This window comes from Marmota flaviventris, chromosome 2 (assembly GCF_047511675.1).
Source record: "Marmota flaviventris isolate mMarFla1 chromosome 2, mMarFla1.hap1, whole genome shotgun sequence".
Taxonomy (NCBI): Eukaryota; Metazoa; Chordata; class Mammalia; order Rodentia; family Sciuridae; genus Marmota; species Marmota flaviventris.
Genome location: NC_092499.1, coordinates 67,927,979 through 67,946,564, shown reverse-complemented (window position 1 = coordinate 67,946,564; position 18,586 = coordinate 67,927,979). Strand labels below are relative to the sequence as shown.

At 42.5% G+C, this 18,586-nt stretch overlaps 1 protein-coding gene and 1 long non-coding RNA gene across 2 annotated transcripts in view; one reads left to right on the top strand and one right to left on the bottom strand.

The window, feature by feature from the left end:
- The window catches only part of Fntb (farnesyltransferase, CAAX box, subunit beta), a 75,562-nt gene that overhangs the window by 14,200 nt on the left and 42,776 nt on the right, over positions 1-18,586 (top strand). Inside the window, exon 2 of the mRNA XM_027929438.2 lies at positions 12,484-12,548. Coding sequence (XP_027785239.2) covers positions 12,484-12,548 — 65 coding nt within the window. The remainder of the gene's footprint in view (positions 1-12,483; positions 12,549-18,586) is intronic.
- On the bottom strand, positions 1,607-16,861 carry LOC139704701 (uncharacterized). The gene is made up of 5 exons (XR_011706626.1): positions 16,703-16,861; positions 10,586-10,735; positions 8,974-9,039; positions 5,426-5,607; positions 1,607-2,606 (listed from the first exon to the last, which is right to left on the bottom strand). It is a non-coding gene; the product is annotated as an uncharacterized lncRNA (long non-coding RNA).

Genomic DNA, 18,586 nt, shown 5'->3' with positions numbered 1-18,586 from the left:
GTGTGTGTATATATATATATATATATATATATATATATATATATATATGTATTTTTCCCCTGAATATTTGAAAGTGAAAGCATTCTCTAAACACATCATTCTTCTATATATGGATATTAACATTATACCTCAGAAAATAAAAATAATTTTATAATATCACCTAATATTCAGTTCATTTAGAAATTTTCCTAATTGTCCCAAGATTTTTAAATAGCTTATATTGTTTTGAACCAGATCCAATCAAAGTTCCTTTATTTCAGGCTATTTTTGAATATCAGAGAGCTAATCTCTGTGACTAAGTCTTCAGTGACTGATCCTGTTGGCCCTTCTTGGAATGTTTTCATGTAGCAGAGTTTCTGAAGCATATCGGATGCTTTAGGCTTCTCTCAGGAGAGCCATATCACTTTCATTAACATGGTTATGGACTGTGTGCCCTGTGCCCGAGGGAAATGAGCCTGTAGGCCTTTTGCTGTTTATGTAAAAGAAAATTATGTGTTGCTATGGGGCTGTTAAACAACCTTTGCATTGTAGAGGCTGGTAACTGCCTTGCCTATGGGCGTTTTTATGCAGAAGGAAGAGATTAAACTGACTATTCTCTCAATTCTTATGGGATGGAAAGGGAGCATGAAGCTTCAAGATAAAAGGAGAGGCCCGGTAAAGTGGGCATTATTTTAGCATCCCTGTATTGAAGTTGATTATTACTTTTTTTTTCTGAAGTAAGATTTGAGAGTTGTGACATGTTCACAGTTCTTCATGACTCAGGTAACTTTTTAAAAAATAGGTAGCCTCAGTTTCCTGATGTTTTTTCCTTTCTTCTTTTCTTCCTTTTTTTTTTTTCCTTTGCAGTGCTGAGGTTGAACTGAAGGCCTCATGCATTCCAGATAAACTGTCTACCACTGATGTGCATTTCCAGCCAAGTTCCACTATATTTTCGGGAAGGTGTTACTGGGGATTGAATTCAGGGGCAGTTGACATGATCCATATCCCCAGCCCTATTTTGTATTTTTATGTAGAGACAGGGTCACACTGAGTTGCTTAGTGCCTCACTTTTGCTGAGGCTGGCTTTGACCTCATGATGTACCTGTCTCAGCCTCCTGAGCTGCTGGGATTACAGGTGTTCACCACCAAGCCCAGCCCCTATTTTAAAGTGAGGATTTTAATAAAAATTTAAAAGGAATTGAATTATATATCTTGTGTATAGATGTTATTCAGTTATGAATTCTTCCCTTAATTCTGTCCCAAAGGCTAAATTTCTCATTCTGCTAGTGTGTTGGAGGTCCCCAGTGCCATTTCTAGGTTCACTGATTTACTGCAAGAACTTAGAGAACTCAGTATGTAGTTTTACTTATCATTATGATGTATTATAGCAACAGGATACAAAGTAAAATCAACAAAGGGAAGAGACTCTTAGGTGAAGTCTAAAGGAAACAGGCACAAACTTCCATGGGTCCTCTCCCAGTGGAGTGAAGGGGCAGGAAAAAGTCCTTATCCTCTACCATCTTAGGCCATCTGGCTAGGGCTCTATAAATTAAAGTAGTGAAAAATTAATGAGATAAAAACAATCAGAAGTTTATTAACATGTACGTTACACAGATACACACAGCAACCAAAGGGGTGGGTAGAACTTAGGTGTATTAGTCAGCTTTGTCCCGACCTGCAGGACACATCAACAACATGGGCAGCGAACCTAGATGGGGAGGAATGAAGGGACAAGAGACACGAAGGATGACAGCAAGACAGGAATTCTGATCAAGCATGCAAACTTTTATTGTTCACACAGGGGTATTTATATGCTGGGGATGGGGAAGCTCTCTAATCAGCAGTTGCTGGATGTGGGAGGTAAAACTGCCAGCTCCAGGATGTCTGATCCTGATAACCGCAGGATGTTCCAGGGAGATAGGTAGCTGCAGGATGTCTCCCAGGGGGCTGTCAGGCTATTCTTTGAAGGAGAATTTCCTTCTAGCCCCTGACATTTCCCCCTTTCTTATATAAAATATTTGACCATACCTTACCGGCCATGTTTTTAGGGGGTGATAGAGGCTGTGTTCCTCTAGGAGGCCTTAGAATATCTCCTGATCTGAGCGAGCGTCTTCACTAGGAGATTTCGTGGTGGCCTTGGCATGTTTTTGGAGGAGATGGCTTTGAGGGGGAAGCATGCCAACCGCCATGCACCAGAGCGTGTCACTCAGAGGTCTTGGGTTTTGGGATCCGTGGATCCATCCTCCTGCAGTCCTTCCTGCACCCTCCGTTATTATGGCCTAACGTCCTCACTCCATGGGTGCTGTCCTCACTCCATGGGTGCGTCCTCCCCCAAGCAGAGGGGCCCATGGAGGAGTGAACCCTTATGGCAAGGGCAGAAGATGGTTGGTCAGAGCTGTTACTTATACTTTTATATAAGAAAGAGAGATCTGTGGGGATGTAAACTTAAGAAATAAGCCTGTGAGAAGGGTAGAACATCCTTTTAAATGTTGGCAGCGCGGTCTTCCATCTCCAGATGGTGATAGTGGACCTGTATGGGCTTAGAGGCCAAAATATTAATCTGTTCTTTAATAAATTATACCAGCCTGTTTATAATGCAGGGTCCTCACACAGATTGTTGGCTGCATCTGAAAAAGAGGAAAATTTGTCCTCAGGGGGAGGGCCTCCGTCCCTGGGTTGAGGTAAGTCATTAACCTGTTTAACCAGGCGTTCTGGTAACCATCTTGGGGCTGCTTGCTCTTGGTCCAAAACACAAGCTGAGCCTCGTCCCCAGATGAGGACAGGATCTGGGCCTTTCCATTTATTTGTAAGGGGATCGCGCCACATAACAGGTGGGCGAACAGAATTGGACAAGGGATGCCAGTGTCTGTCTGTGGCCAAATGGCCTTCACTGTCTAGGGTAAGAAAATTAAGGGCAAATAATGCATGGTTAAGGCGATCCCTGGGAGTGGTAAATACAAGGGCAGAAGCCTTAAGGCGGGTTAGCCAAGTCTTTAAGGTAGGACACATCAACAATGCCTTGGCCCTGAGGGTTGTATGGAATTCCAGTAGTATGACAAATTTGTAAGGTAGCACAAAACTGTTTAAACTTGGCAGTGGTATATGCAGGACCATTATCTGTTTTAATATGTATTGGTTTACCCATTACGGAAAAGGCTGAAACAAGATGAGAAAGTAATGCCAGGGAAGACCTGAACACCTTGTAAGGTAGTAGAGGCTCTTCCAAGAATAAGGGCACACGTATGAGATGGAGGGGGACCCATAATTCCAGTGGGTATTATCTGGGGCCCTTGCATGGAGTCTAATATTGTATCGGTGGCGGCACAGAGGTCCAATCCTGCACAGAGGTCCAATCCTGCGTTGCCTGGGGTGGCTCGTTGGAGGGAGGCAATCGTGGAGAAGGATTTTGAGGTAGATTGGGAGTTTGGGAGGGAACAAACCTTATTGCCCCTGGGTTTGTCCTGGGGGAGGTTGGGGCCAGTCCCTGGAGTTTCCCGAGAAGTGGGAAGAAATAGGCTGTCCAAGGGCATTTGTCTTAGACCTACACTCATTGGCCCAGTGACGACCTTTACCACATCTAGGGCAAAGGGTGGCTGGGGGCGGTTTAGCCCCCGTTTGAGGAGACGCTATCCCTAGGCTTTGTTTGCCTGTCGGACACTCGCGTGCAAAATGGCCAGGTTGTTTACAAGTAAAGCAAGTACATGAGCCAGGATTGCGAAAGGCCTTGGTAAAGGCGGCACCTATGGCGAGACCCATGGCATGGGCTGCACCCACCCCCCGGCACAGAGTCTAATAAAGTCAGAAAGTTCCTCTTTATCCTTATGTGGTCGAAGAACATCCTGACATGCCGGGTTGGTGTTTTCAAAGGCAAGATATTTTACAAAGGTGCTTTCGCTTTTGCTTGGTCCAAGTAGGTGTTCCGCGGCTAGGTTAAGCTGGGCAACAAAGTCGCTATAAGGCTTGTCAGGCCCTTGTCGAATTTTTGCTAGGGAAGTGGTAGCCGAGCCCTTTTGAGGGAGGCATCTCCAAGCATGTAAGCCAGCCGTCTGAATCTGCGCCAAAAGTCCAGCAGGGAAACGCGCCTGTTTAGGGTTAGTGTCAAAAGGCGCATTGCCAACTAGCTTAACATAAGTCCAGGATTTAGAGGAGGCCTTAGTTAAATTTTTTTGAGCAGTTTCCTGACAGTGCTCTTTGAAATCTGCATTCCATAACAGGAAGTCTCTGGCACTGAGGGTAGCTCAGGCTAAAAATTTCCAATCATTAGGAGTAAGCCATTGTGCGCTGTGGCTTTCTAATAAAGCCAATGTGTAAGGTGCAGTGGGGCCATAGTGAGCACAAGCCTTTTTAAGTTTTTCAAGAAAACGCAGGCTTAATTTTTTGTAGACACTCTGGGTTCCTTCCTGCCTAGGGGTGAACTCTTCATCCTCTGAGTCCTGATCTTCCTCTTGCCATTTCCCCGCTTCCTCCTCTTGATCCTCCTCTGAGTCTTTGTCCTCAGCCTGGGCAGGCTTATGTGTCTGACTGCTGGTGACTGGGAAGGCAAGAACAGGCCAAAGGCACGGCTTAGCCTTTGTATTAGACTGCCTTGGGCCAGCTCGAGTTGACTCCGTGCCTAAGGCTAATGAGCGAAACTCAGAGTCAAGGGATCTTAATTCTTTTAAAAGTTGGATCTATTCCCGTCTATGTTGGAGAGACTCTCGCAAGGGAGCCAGGTTAGGCAGGGGAAGTGGGGAAAAAATATCTGAGGGGGCAGTTGGCCCCTGAAGGGCCGGAGCACAAAAGGCAGGAGGGATATAGGAGGGAGGTGGATGTGTAAGTCCTATAGGCTGTGGCAGGGTCCTGAGAGGTGGCGGGTCTTCCGAATGGTAGCGAGCTGCTTCCTTCTCCAAGGTAGCCTCCTCCCCAGGGGTCAATGTGTCTCCGGGATTTAAAACTGGATAAAGGCGGTTGGTAACCCTTGGAGCCTTATTCATTAGGGTGGGATTTTGAGGGGGACCAGGAAGGTTTCCAGGGTCCTGGGGAGACTGAGAAGGGTCTATGTCTATACTAACTGAAGGGCATGCCGAGGGGGGACGAGAGGGACGGGAGGTCTTTTGCATAGCCTCTTCCCCAATCCTGACAAGTTTTAAGGTACCATTGTCAAAGGGTGAACTTTTAAGAATTTCATTAATTAAGTTCCAGTAAGAAAAGGTGGGACCAGGCACCTTTTCTGGGCCAAAGGATTCATAATAATCTTTTAAATAGTCTCCTACTCTAAGCCATCTTTTACCATCAGTGGTCCCTTCAAGGGGAAACCATGGACACAATTCTCCTATGTATGAAAAGAATAATTTTAAGTCCTTTTTCTTAACACGCGCCCCCCGCCCCCCGTGTCTTGAGGGCTCCTTGAGGCCTGACAAAAACAAATCATGTGACGAAACTGCTTGTCCCATGGTGGGTCACTCACCGTGAGTCATCCCCACTCTCCTCCTGGATCTGTCTCTCGGTCGTGTCTGCCCAGGCGATCTCAAGCTCCGCTTGGCCAAGTCTTCCCGGAGGACGGCATTCCTTCTCAGTCAAAGGCTCGAGCACACAACGTTGGGCGCCAAATATCCCGACCGGCAGGACACATCAACGTGGGCAGCGAACCTAGATGGGGAGGAATGAAGGGACAAGAGACACGAAGGATGACAGCAAGACAGGAATTCTGATCAAGCTGCAAACTTTTATTGTCCACACAGGGGTATTTATATGCTGGGGATGGGGAAGCTCTCTAATCAGCAGTTGCTGGATGTGGTTGGTAAAACTGCCAGCTCCAGGATGTCTGATGATCCTGATAACCGCAGGATGTTCCAGGGAGATAGGTAGCTGCAGGATGTCTCCCAGGCAGGATGTCTCCCAGGGGGCTGTCAGGCTATTCTTTGAAGGAGAATTTCCTTCTAGCCCCTGACAAGCTTTTTATTTATGTGACAAAATACCCAAAGGAAACAACTTAAAGAAGGAAAGATGAATTTTGGCTCACAGTTCAGAGCCAATTTTGGTCATTTGGCTCTATTGTTTTGGGCCTTAGGTAAGGCAGAACATCATGGGGTACATTCTAGACACAGTTGTGCACACCTGTCTGTAACCCCAGTGGCTTGGGAGGCTGAGACAGGAAGATTGCAAGTTCAAAGCCAGTCTCAGCAACTTAGCAAGGCCCTAAGCAACTCAGTGAGAACCTGCCTCTAAATAGAAAATACTTTCAATAAACAAAGGAAAAGTGGTTTGGGCTTCTCTGTGGGAGAGGAAAGTTATAAAAAGAGCCAGAAAAAATATGGAAATGAGTTATTTTGTAAGGTTTGGCAAACAGATTTGTGTTAGTGCTCCTCCAATGATGAGTTAAGAGTCTACCTGTTCCTGCTAAGAAAAAAGGAGATATTTTCTATAAAATAAGTGTAAATTTCTTTTACAAAAGGAAACGTGTGCCCTGTTTGTCAGGCTTTTCCTACATCTGCTGGTTCTCAATGGCCATTAGCTCAAAATAATCTGGGTGCCAAAGAGGAATATTTTGGGATAACATATTCTGGCACCTTTTGGAAGTCACACAGGATGCTCTTAATTCCTCCAGAACTGACAGTGTAAATTTTCTAAGTTTGTTTGTTTTGTAGTACTGGGGATTGAACCCAGGGCCTTATACATACTAGGCATGTGCTCTGCCTCCGAGCTGTATTCTCAGTCCTCTAGCATTGATTGCGATAATACTTGCAAAATGTTGTCTACTTCAGAAACTAATAATTAGAGATTTAGTATCTACACTTTTTATTGGGGGCTGGTCACATAGGCACCCTTTGCCTAGTCATCATTCAGACTCCCAGAAGGAAAGTTCTCTTTAGCATAAATGTGATGTTTATAGGTTTAGGCACTCTAACCCCTTCTTATCAGTTCTAGGAATGGCAGGAACCCTCTCAAAATGTAGGTTCCCTGACATCAGCCTGGGGTCCATCCTTCAAGCAGGACTTTCTAAGTATAGAAGTCTCAGGTCTTTCCCATTAACTCTGTTTCTTTTTATACACAATTATCTTTTCCCTTTTCCTTCTGTTATGAGAATTAGAACATTCAAAAAATGCCTGATCTTACTACTAACAAATTTACTCAGATTTTATATAATACCTGCAGGCTATATGAGGGGGAGGAGAGGCAAAAAGGATTTCCATATTTTGGGAATTGCTTTGATTTTTCTTATCCTCTGATAAGTACCTTTTTAAAAACCCAAGGCCTCATGCCTGCTAAGCATATGCTCTGCCACTAAGCTACCCCCAGCTCTGCTAAATATTATTTTTAAGGTTGTGTTCTCAAAACATACTATGTGCTCTGAGGTGATCTTTTTCTATCAAAAAATATACCAGTTTCAAGGTTTTGGGATGTGGCTTAGTGATAGATGCTAGCCTAGCATATGTGAGGCCCCAGGGGCATTGCAACAACATTTTATATATATCACATGTATAACATAATATTGTATATCATATATATTAGTTCCTAAAAACAATCCAAAAAATGGGCATAAAATTTTTTCTAATTATATATCTAATAGGAGATCTGTATCTAGAATATATAAAGAACTATTATAATTCAGTAACAAGGCACCCATTTTTTAAAATGAGCAAAGTATCTAAATAGACATTTCTCTAAAGCATATATATACAAATGTTCAATAAGCCCTTGTAAAGATCCTTAACATAATTAGCCATCAGGACACTGCAAATCAAAACCAAAATCAAAACACAGATAATAACAACTATGGGTTAGGCTGCAAAGAAACTGGAAGCTTTATATACTGCTGGTGGGAATATAAAAAGGTATATTTTTCCTTCTTATATTCCCACCAGTTCCTCAGGAGTTAAATGTAGAATTACCACAAGATCCAGCAATTCTGCTCCTAGATATATGCCCAAGAAAAATGAAAAATATGTCCCCCAAAAACTTGTACCAGAAAGTTCTGTAGGGGTAGCAACCATAAAATTCCTTTACTTTCTCATCAGAAGGCCCACAGCTGACGTTCCTGGCCCAGAAGACAGGTTAGCAAGAGAAAGGCATGACAAATTTGTTTAATCTAAGTTTTGTGTGATATAGGAGCCTTCAGAAATGAAGACCCAAAGACCCAGGAAAACTGTATCTGAATGCTTAGGATTGTTAAAAAATGGGCAGCCATATAGAAATGTGATTGGATATAATCTGATGGTAACAGACTGCAAAGCCCGTCCACATTCTTCTTGTCCTGTCTGTAATATTCTTTCCTCCTAGGTATGGGCTAGGATCTCTCCAAAATGAGGGTCTTCAAGGATAAGAAAAGGGAGAGAGTATGACCTTTTTATGGCTTGCTTTGAGGGAAAGGAATTTTAATTTTTATGACAATCTTTGGGAATTCTGGTTTCTGTGACTTGTTTGAGGGGAAGGAGGGAGGACAAAATAGGAAGGCAATAGAAGGTGGGGCAGAACTTGCTTCTGAGGCCTTTCTAATGTTCTAAAGTTTAAAGTACTCTGCTTGCCAAATTGCCATACTTTGGGATGTCATGTTCTGAGCCACAACAGTTCATAACGCATATTTCATATTAGCTAAAATATGGAAATGTAACAGGGAATTAGGGCTGCTTTTGCTAACAAGCACTGACTCTTGACTCTTCAGTTGGGCTCAATGGATTTTATTCAGTTAAATGCGGGAAAAATTGACATCTCTGCCTTTACTTATCTTATTTTTTTATTTGTTCTAATTAGTTCTATAATAACAGAATGCCTTTCAATTCATTGTACACAAATGGACTTTTCATTTCTCTAGATGTATAAGATGTAGATTTGCACCATTTATGCAGTAGTACATGTACCTAGGGTAATGATGACCATCTCATACCACCATCTTTTCTACCCCCCATGCCCTCTCCTCTCCCCTTCCTCCCTTTTGCCCAATCCAAATTTCCTCCATTCTTCCCATGCTCCCCCACTATACATCTGCCTTTATATTGTATCTTTCTCCTTTATTACCTTAAGCTTTGGGCCAGATTCCTGCTCTCCTCTGTGTGTAGATAAGTTAATCACTTATGGAGTTATCTGTCAAAAAAACAAAACAAAACAAAAAAATGGTAATACAAGGTTTATTTGCCCTAAATTTACCTTATCTACCTTATTCTCCTTCAAGATGAGGATACCAAGATAAGAGTAGTTAAGGTATTTTCAAGACTTGTTGAGACAACTCCAGCTTTTACAATATCCTGTTCCAGACCCCCTGGTTCAGTGCTCTGAAGTCTCTAGTCATTGATCTAAATTTGCAGTTATCTTGGATTCCAGGAACAGCAGGACCTCTCAGGCAGATCACTGCTTGATGAGCTCATACCCCCAAGTGAGAACAATTACCCCATGATAGGAACTGAGGCTGTCCCCCAAGTGGGAACAATCATCTCAGTATGGGAACAGGATTGCCCCCTCAAGCAATAAGACTTCTCTGGAGCCACTTCCCAGGACCGGAACTGAGATAATAACCAGACCCTAGTTTGACCAAGACTACTTAATTATGCATACCTCTTGCCCCTGCCCCAATTACTTCCTGTGTGTAACCCTGAAGCTCATGTCAGAACCCTCAATGACAAAGCCGAGATGTTTGATTTGACTCTTCTTCCCAGTATGACCTATTGATTATAAAGTTCCTTTCCTGCTTTTCACAATTATTTACATCTGTTTTGTGGGGTGAGTGGCAGGACTTGATTTGTTTGAACTCCCAGAGTCAGGCCTCTGGCCTAGGACTCCAGTAACAGAAAGAGCCCAAATGCCCATCAACTAATAAATTAATAAGTGAAATGTGCTGCTATATCCATAAAACAGAATATTACTTGCAAAATAATACAGTTGAATATCCACTACCTGAAATGCTTAGGACTAGAAGTATTTCAGAGTTTAGAGTTTTTCAGGTTTTGAAATATTTGCATAGATTTTCCAGGTTGAGCATCCCAAATCTGAAATGTTCCAAAATCCAAAACTCTTTGAGCATCATCTCAGTTCTAAAATTTCTAAAAGTCATTGAGTCAAATAGTTTAAATGAATGAACTGAATGGTATATTAATTATATCTCAATAAAGCTGTCAAAAGTACATCAGTGCTAAGAGACAATATTTGTTCATTTTTATATACAGCTTGACCTGTTCATACACAGGTGTTTATTAAAATTCATAACTTGAATTTTCAGCATGAGTCAGTTACTGCATTGGAATGCAAGTCGTTCATTCTGAAGAAGTGTGATTAAGAAGTCTAAAGAGAAATGACACTACATTGGGAGTATTTTTAGCATTTTCCAGATTGCAGTAGGACACATTTCCACATTTTTTGTCAGGTATATTAGTTTAGAAATAAGCCCCCATTTTCCTTGTCTAGTGCATGGCTGCTCATGTTGCCCAAGTGGAAGCTGAAGAGGGACTTCTCTTTAAGGAATTCTGGTCTGGAAGGTTTTTCCCAAGGGATTTGTCAGAATGCTAAGGAGAAGATAGGTTTGCCCATTAGCCCTTGAATAGTATTAAGTCATACAGATTTGAATAGGTTTGTGTGGGTGAAGGAAGTGAGATTTTCTCCCAGTTGGTTTTGTTTCATTCAGAATTCATCAACTCACTTGGATTTGACAGTATATCCTAGGCAGATCTTCATATAAGGTTCTTACAGACATATGCTTCTGGTATATTTTCCTGTCCCATTCAGTTTCCTGCAAATACCGTCTGTGTTCCATTTAGTCTGGTGCTATATATTAGTCCCCTGAGAGTGTCTGAAATGGAAAAAGATTCTTTATAATCTTGGACAACTTTCTATTCCTGCCCAGTCAGGTTCTCAGGGTGGCTTTAGTCTGTTTCTTGAGATTATGAATTCATAACCAGATCATCCCTCAAATTCATCTTCAAGTGTAAATACCAAAAGCATATCATAAAACCAAACATAAGTGCATTTTAAATTGGCTGCCATTCTAGAAGATTCACATCACGGCTTCCCTCATCATCACAAATAGTTTTTGTGCACTTGTCAAAGGGACTGGAAGCTCTGACTCAACTGGATGTTTCAGAAATAAATGACACTTATTTTTAAGTTTCTCAGGGAGGGCTGGGGATGTAGCTGAGTGTAAGGCCCTGGGTTCCATCCCCAGTACCACATACACATGCACACCAAGAACATACTTTTGAAGTGTAGGGGAAGAAAACAGTCGTGTCCTCTACCCTTCTGAGTTCTTGGCTGGAACTCCCTATAACAGAGGGAGGATTAACAAAAGGAAAACAAACAGGTTTATTAACGTATATGTCATGTATATATGGTAGAAAACCATGGATAAATGAGTAACTCAGAGAAGGGGTCTCCACGTTTATAGAGCTTTTTCCACTAAAAAAAAGAAGAGTGTAGGGGAGCTAGGAAAACTAAGCAAGAGGAAGATTTGTCATGCAGATTTAAGTAGGCTGCCTTCTGCATTGATTAGTTTCTTGTATTTTATTATTTTTTCTCTTCTGGCACCCCAGGAGAAACCTCACCTTTACAAATGGTGGCCTCTTTTGTGGACATTTATTTCCCATATAAATTGGTATTCTCTACACTGTTTTCAGAGGTTCTTCTATATCTGCAATTCCTCAAAATAATCAGTTTGAAACAGTCCTTGTGTCATTGAGGCATATTTTGGGGTAGCATATTCTAGTCTCCTGCAGAAGCAAAAGGTAGGTGCCTCTCTTCATCTGCTCCTGAGTGAATGGTGCCAGGAACCCAACACCAAAACTGCCATTAGTTTGGCTAAAATGGATTAGATTACTGGAGGAATTGATGTGGTGCCAGCATGTCACAGGGGATTGGCTGTCTCTCTTTCTGCTTGTCCTAAGCCTGTCAATCCTGAAGAACCTCTGAATCCAGTTACAAACACTGTGCCATCCAAAACCCCAACGGGGGGCAAAAACAAAAACAAACCACCAATGAACAACTCCAGCTGATAGGATTTGCGGCCATTTGCGGACAGCTCAAGTTCATAGTTGTCTTGTAATAGAGGTGTCTTTACAATTGGGAGATTTCAGGAAAGACCCAGTCTAACCTGCTCTCTTTCAGTTGCTTTTTCCTCCCCAGCTTCATCTCATGCTGGGAGCAGAAACTGCCCCCCAAGCTCTGGTGCAAGTTGGACCTGCAGAACCAGAACTGCAGCGTGTGTACATTGTGCTTCTCAGCTCCTGGCACCCCACAGCCTGGCCAGAGCTGCAGTCATAGGCACACCTCTTGGCTCCCTGCTTTTGCCCTTTCCCTATATAATCATAGAGCTGTTGTCTGAATGGGGAAGAGAGTTTTCTAGAATACTCTGGCCAAACTGAGAATAAATTCCTTACTTGCTTCACCAATATCTTTCTCTCTCTGTCAATTAAACTCTAGGCATTGGGTGACCAGGGCTAGTCTGTTAAGACCCCTGGGTCAGGGCTTTGGCTGAGGACTCCAGTAACAGTCTCATCTGTATTTTTTTTTTTTTCCTCTCTCTCTCATGTCCTACATCCTTTCCAGGCCAAAGTAGAAGAAAAGATCCAAGAGGTCTTCAGTTCATACAAGTTCAACCACCTTGTACCAAGGTAAGCTGTGGGTAGGAATTTGAGGGTCTGGGAGAGCACCACCGTGTGGGAGCCCTTTGTGTTTCTCCTCATCTGCTGCTAGGCTAGTATTTCTTGACCTCATGGCTATCTGGGTGTGCTTGTGACCCAACTCCTGCCTCTTTCTAGGATGCTAAGGAGATGCTGCACTTGGACTGAGCCACCAGGTGTTAGGTAGGGATGCCCCCAAAGCCTGACCTCTGAGTTCTGAAGATGGGCAGTGGAGTTCAGGTTTTTGATAGTTGTGGCCTGTAGCTTTGCTTAGATGAGGACTGTCAAGTTTCTCCTTTTCCTATTGTACTTTGAAGCAGATACAGAGTTTGTGGGTGGCACAGAATAGATTCCTCTGGTGTAAATTATTATTATTTCTTAAATATTTATTTTTTAGTCTTAGGTGGACACAATATCTTTATTTTATTTTTATGTGGTGCTGAGAATTGAATCCAGTGTCTCATGCACGTCAGGTGAGCACTCTACCACTGAGCCACAACCCCAGCTCCTGATGTAAATTATTATTATCGTACTATTTTGAAGTGCTGGGGATTGAACCCAGGGCCTTACACATGCCAGGCAAATGCTCTACACTGAGCTATATCCCCAGCTCTACTCTAACTTCTTATTATTTTGAGAACTTTGAGCTTCTGGCCCCAGTGCAGCAGATGCCAAGGATGAAGTTCAAACTAGAAATACAATGCTTTTTGTTTTTCTTGGAGCTTAGCAGTTGAAGTCTTCTATGCCTTGTGGAGTCAGAAATTCCAAAAGGGAATTAGAAGAATTTTAAAAATTTGAACCTTTATTTTCTCTTTTTTCCCAGTATTTTGTAATGTCTCACACTAGAATTACATGAAGTTATTTCATCCCTTTATTACTATTTCTCTTTCAGCCACAAATTGTTTCCTGGATTATATTTCCATCCAGCAGAAGTGATCACAAGTCTGAAACTGTGTGTGGTCATCATTTTCTCTTAGTGATAGAACACTTTGACATTCTCCAGACACTGGGGCGAGGTGCTGGCTGGTTCACTGTGGTGGCGGAGCTGCAGGGTCTGAAGTTCAGCCTCACCTCCATTATCATGTCTCCTGACTTCTTGACACCTTCTAACTGACTGCATCTCTGGGTACTTCTTACTGGAACATTAATCATGACTCCAGCCTTGTTACCATTGTGTCTTTTTTGCCACTATTTCTTTAATTTTTTTTCCTTATTAGCCACTACAGTAAACAGCTGGAAAAGACAGGTGCTTATTGGGAAAAACAGGTGGGAAGGTTCACTTTATCTTCCTTCCCTGGGGAAGGCAGAGGAAAACATTAGCTAACTAGAGGAGTCTTTCCCCAGACAGAGTCTTTCCCCAGATCTCTGCATTAACCCAAAGCTCAGTAAAATGAATTATTCCTCTTGTCATTAACCACAGCTGGAGGTTAGCATATGACACCATTTATTTTAGCAGCTTGAGAGAGTAAGCTGTGGGATATGCTGGCTCCTCAGTACTCATCTGCCCCTGTGCACAACCCTGTGCTGGCTTAGCCTCCTCAGCAGTGGTGGGACTTGGTGATGGTGAGGGGCACAATTTTGCTCTAGGGCCTTTGTGGTCAGCAGTTGTGCCCCCAGATGACTCACCTGATTGGGCTCTGAGTCATTGTCTCCTGTCTGGGCCTCTGTGTTTTCCACGAGGGACCTTTGACTATCTGACATTCCTTTTTCTGCTCACCCACAGAAGAGGGCCTTGGACTCTGTCATCTTACTAAGGAATCAGGGAGGTTGAACAGCAGTGATCTGGGAGGAAGGAGATGTTATTTTGGGAGTGATGTTATTTTGGGAGTGATGGAGGACAGTAAAGGAGAAAAATCCCCTGATTCATAGATTTTGGGTCAAGTATAGCTAGAAAACAAAAATGTTCCTTTTGGGGCTTGAATTCTTGTGGAAGTAGAAGATATTAGAGCTCTGAATTTGTTTCGGAAATATGACAATTTCTCAATATATCATAGTTGCCTATGAATATGAGTGTTTTATAGGATGCTAATTAGCATGCTAATTAACATTCGAGATACATATATTGGCTAAATATCAGCATATCAACATAAGGCTGAATCCAGATATCACCATCATTGAGTGAACCTTTAAGATGTAAGAATACATATATAACTAATTAAAACAAAAAAATTAAACTAATTTCAAAAAAAATGAAAAGATATAATGCAGCTTGGTTGTAGAGTGCTTGTGTGGAGTGCTTGAGGTCTAGGGCTCAATCCCCAGCACCGCACTTTTTACATTAAAAAGATGTAAGAATAGGGCTGGGGATGTGGCTCAAGCGGTAGTGCGCTTGCCTGGCATGCGTGCGGCCAGGGTTCGATCCTCAGCACCACATGCAAACAAAGATGTTGTGTCCGCCGAAAACTAAAAAAAAAAAATAAATATTAAAATTGTCTCTCTCTCTCTTTAAAAAAAAAAAAAATGTAAGAATAAATCTAGGGCTGGAGGTGTAGTTCACTAGTAGAGCTCAGTTTTAATATTTGACATGTTAGTCATCAAGATTTAAAAGCCTGACAGTATAATGCGGGAATAAACCTTCACTGTTAGGTAAACTGCATGTTCACATTTTACAGTAAATCCAGATGATGTGGCTTGTTTGTTTCTGAGGTCATAATGCTGATCAGATGTGACAGAATCACGCACATTGCCAGGACTGGTCACATGCAGGTACAGGATGCACACAATGGTGTTGAAGCAGGCATTTGCCTATCCAGTCTTCCGGAAGCAAGCTGAATAGCAGATTTGGCTGAAATTCAAGGCTGGAGTGGAATGTTGGTGCATTCCACAATCAGTCCCAAAATGGTTTTCCTCTCTCTGTGGTTGGGAGATGTGCATTCTATCCTGGAGTAACATAATCAGTCTCAAGGATTTTATTTATTTATTTTGTGGTGCTGGGGATAGAACCAGTGACCCTGTATCTGCTAGCCGAGTGCTGTACCACTGAGCCGTATCCCAGTCCCAAGGACCTTTTGATCATATTTCTAATAATTTTGTTTGTCAGCATCATGCTCTCTTTTGTTTTCTCTGTATTTTCCTTCTGTACACTAGTGAACTTACCTTTTTCCATTTATTTAATTAACTTTCAATTTATTTAATTAACTTTCTGAAATACATAAACTGGGGACACACACACACACACACATATAATTTTAAAAATTACTTTTTCTTGGACACAAGTGGCCTGGTGCTCCTCAGAAGTGAGAAAAACCAACAATGTCCCTGTGCAGACAGGGCCTTGAAAGTTAAGTGTTGCAGTGGCTTTGAAGCCAGTGGCTCTGAGTGAAAGCTCTCCAAGCCCTTCTCACACAGGTGCCTGCCTGACCTTCACGTCTTGTCCTACTCCTGCATGTGCTATTTTAGAACTTCCCAAATCCCAGGCAGTTAGTAGATGTAGTCCTTGTTTCTTGCAAGGACCTTATAAATAAGCTCACCTTCCCTGGAGTTGTTTATTATGTGCTCAATGATTACTTTTTAACCAGAGGCCTCTGCTTTTAGTGGGTTTACAAAGTTCCCAGGCTCTAAAAATGAACTGAATCCCTTGTCCTCTCTTCTGTCACAGCTAACCACACAATGCCCAGGAGTGATCCAGGTTTAGGAAATGTTTTTATTCTAATTCTGTTCTGCTGGGTTCACTTGAAGTCTTTCTTTCTTTCTTTTTTTTTTTTTTTTCATTCATTCTGCAATAGCATCTGGAGGGTCTCCAAAGGACAGATACTCTGCTGGGCTTAGGAAGCAGGCATGAGCAAGGCCGGCCCTGATCCTGCCTCTGCTGGGTGCTCAGTCTGATGGCGGAGGTGGACATTAGCAGATGAACACAAATACATATTACCAGCAGCATGCTCCGAGAGTTACAGCCAGGATCTAACTTAAGTTGAAAGTCAGGGACAGCCCCCCTCAGAAAGTGATATTTAAGCTGAGACCTGTAGGTTGAATAGGGTTGTTTCACACAGGTAACAGCATCTGTAACCATTCTGAGACTGCAGAGAACAGAGCTCAAAAGAGACAGTGTCTTGAAGCCCAGTGGGCTCCCCCTAGTAAGAAATATAGTTTACATCACCTCCCAGGATGTGTCTTATGAGTTCGTTCCACCACCTCAATATATTTACCTTTTTGATGGTTCCTCCCCAGTGTCCTCATCCTGCACTCTTCCCCAAGGATGTACTCTGAATCCTCCCTGCATCCTCCATGCGCAAATGCGTGCAGAGCCTGGTTTGTTCTGCTCCATCTCATTGGCTTTCATTGGCTTTGGGCCTGCATTATTCAGCTTTTCCTTAACTTCCAATTTTGGATTGAGTGAACTGAGAATAAAGGAGTGATAAGGGTATTAGTTGCTTGGGCTGCCACAACTGAACACCAACACTGTGTATTCTTTTTTTTAAATATTTTTATTTTTTAGTTCTTGGCGGACACAACATCTTTGTTTGTATGTGGTGCTGAGGATTGAACCCAGGCCGCACGCATGCCAGGCGAGCGCGCTACCGCTTGAGCCACATCCCCAGCCCCCAACACTGTGTATTGTGAAACCCAGAAACTTATCTTCTTAGAGTTCTGGAGGTGAGGAGTCCAACATCTAGATGCCAGCAGGATGGGTTTCTCCTGGGGTCTGTCTTGGGGCTTGCAGATGGCCTTTTCTCTGTACCTCACCTCCATGGTGTCTTTTTCTCTTCTTATAAGGACACCCATCTTATTGGATTAGGACCCCACCTGTATGACCTCATTTAATCTTAAATATCTCTAAAATGGTGCTGTTTCCAAACACATGGGATTTAGGGCTTCCACATGAATTTTGGGGGAACATAATTCAGCTTATGAGTATAGTTTCTGAGTGACCAAAAGAAACAGGATGGATATATGTCCCTTCAATTTAAAAGAATCATAAACCTGAACATATTGATGTGTGTGTGTGTGTGTGTGTGTGTGTGTTACGTTTATGATTAAATGGAAGAGAATTTCCATTGTGGAAGTGGTTACTAAAAGGCATTTTTCTTCCACTGGTTGTAGCTGGAGTTTGTCTTTGGATGAAATCAGCTGGAGGAGCTCAGCAGTCCCTCCCCAGCAGGACTCCTGGGGCCTGGTTTTCTGGGGTAAGGTTCAAGGTGAGGGTGAACCTTACTACAGAAAACCTTACCACAGAAAACCTTCGATGAAGGCTCATCTTTACGCAGGCTCACATCTTGTCCCTAGGGACCAACCCAGGGCAAAATAAAAGATGATGGAGGATTCCTTCAGCTAGAGTCCATGTAATATCTTTTTTTTTGGGTATGTTTTTGCTTTTTGTTTGTTTTCCTTTTTTTTTTAGCATTTATTTTTTAGTTTTAGGTGGACACGATATCTTTTTTAAAAATTTTTTTATTAGTTTTAGATTGACACAATGCCTTTATTTATTTTTTATGTTGTGCTGAGAATTGAACCCAATGCCCCACACATACTAGCAAGTGCTCTACCACTGAACCACAGCGCCAGCCCCACAATATCTTTATTTTACATTTATGTGGTGCTGAGGATCGAACCCAGTACCTCGTGCATGCTAGATGAGCACGCTATCACTGAGCCACAACTCCAGCCCTGTTTGTTTTCCTTTTGAGATGAGATCTTGCTGTGCTGCTCATGCTGGTCTTGAACTCCTGGGCTCAAGTGATCCTCCTGCCTTAGTCTCCTGAGTAGCTGGTACTACAGGTGTGCGCCTGGCTTTTAACTTCTTTTTTTCTTGTTTTGATAGTTTTTTAAATTTTTTTCCTTGTTTTTGACAATGCTGGGGGTTGAACCCATGATCTTGCTCATGCTAGTCAAGGGCTCTACCACTGAGCTATATCAACAGCCCTTTTTATTTTTTATATTGAGACAGGATCTCCCTGAGTTGCTGGGCTAGCCTCGAACTTTCAATTCACCTGCCTCAGCCTCCTGAATCAGTGGAATTACAGGCATGTGCCACCGTGCCTGGCTGCTCTTTTTAAATATATGCATTCATTTAATTGTTTAATTCAGCTACC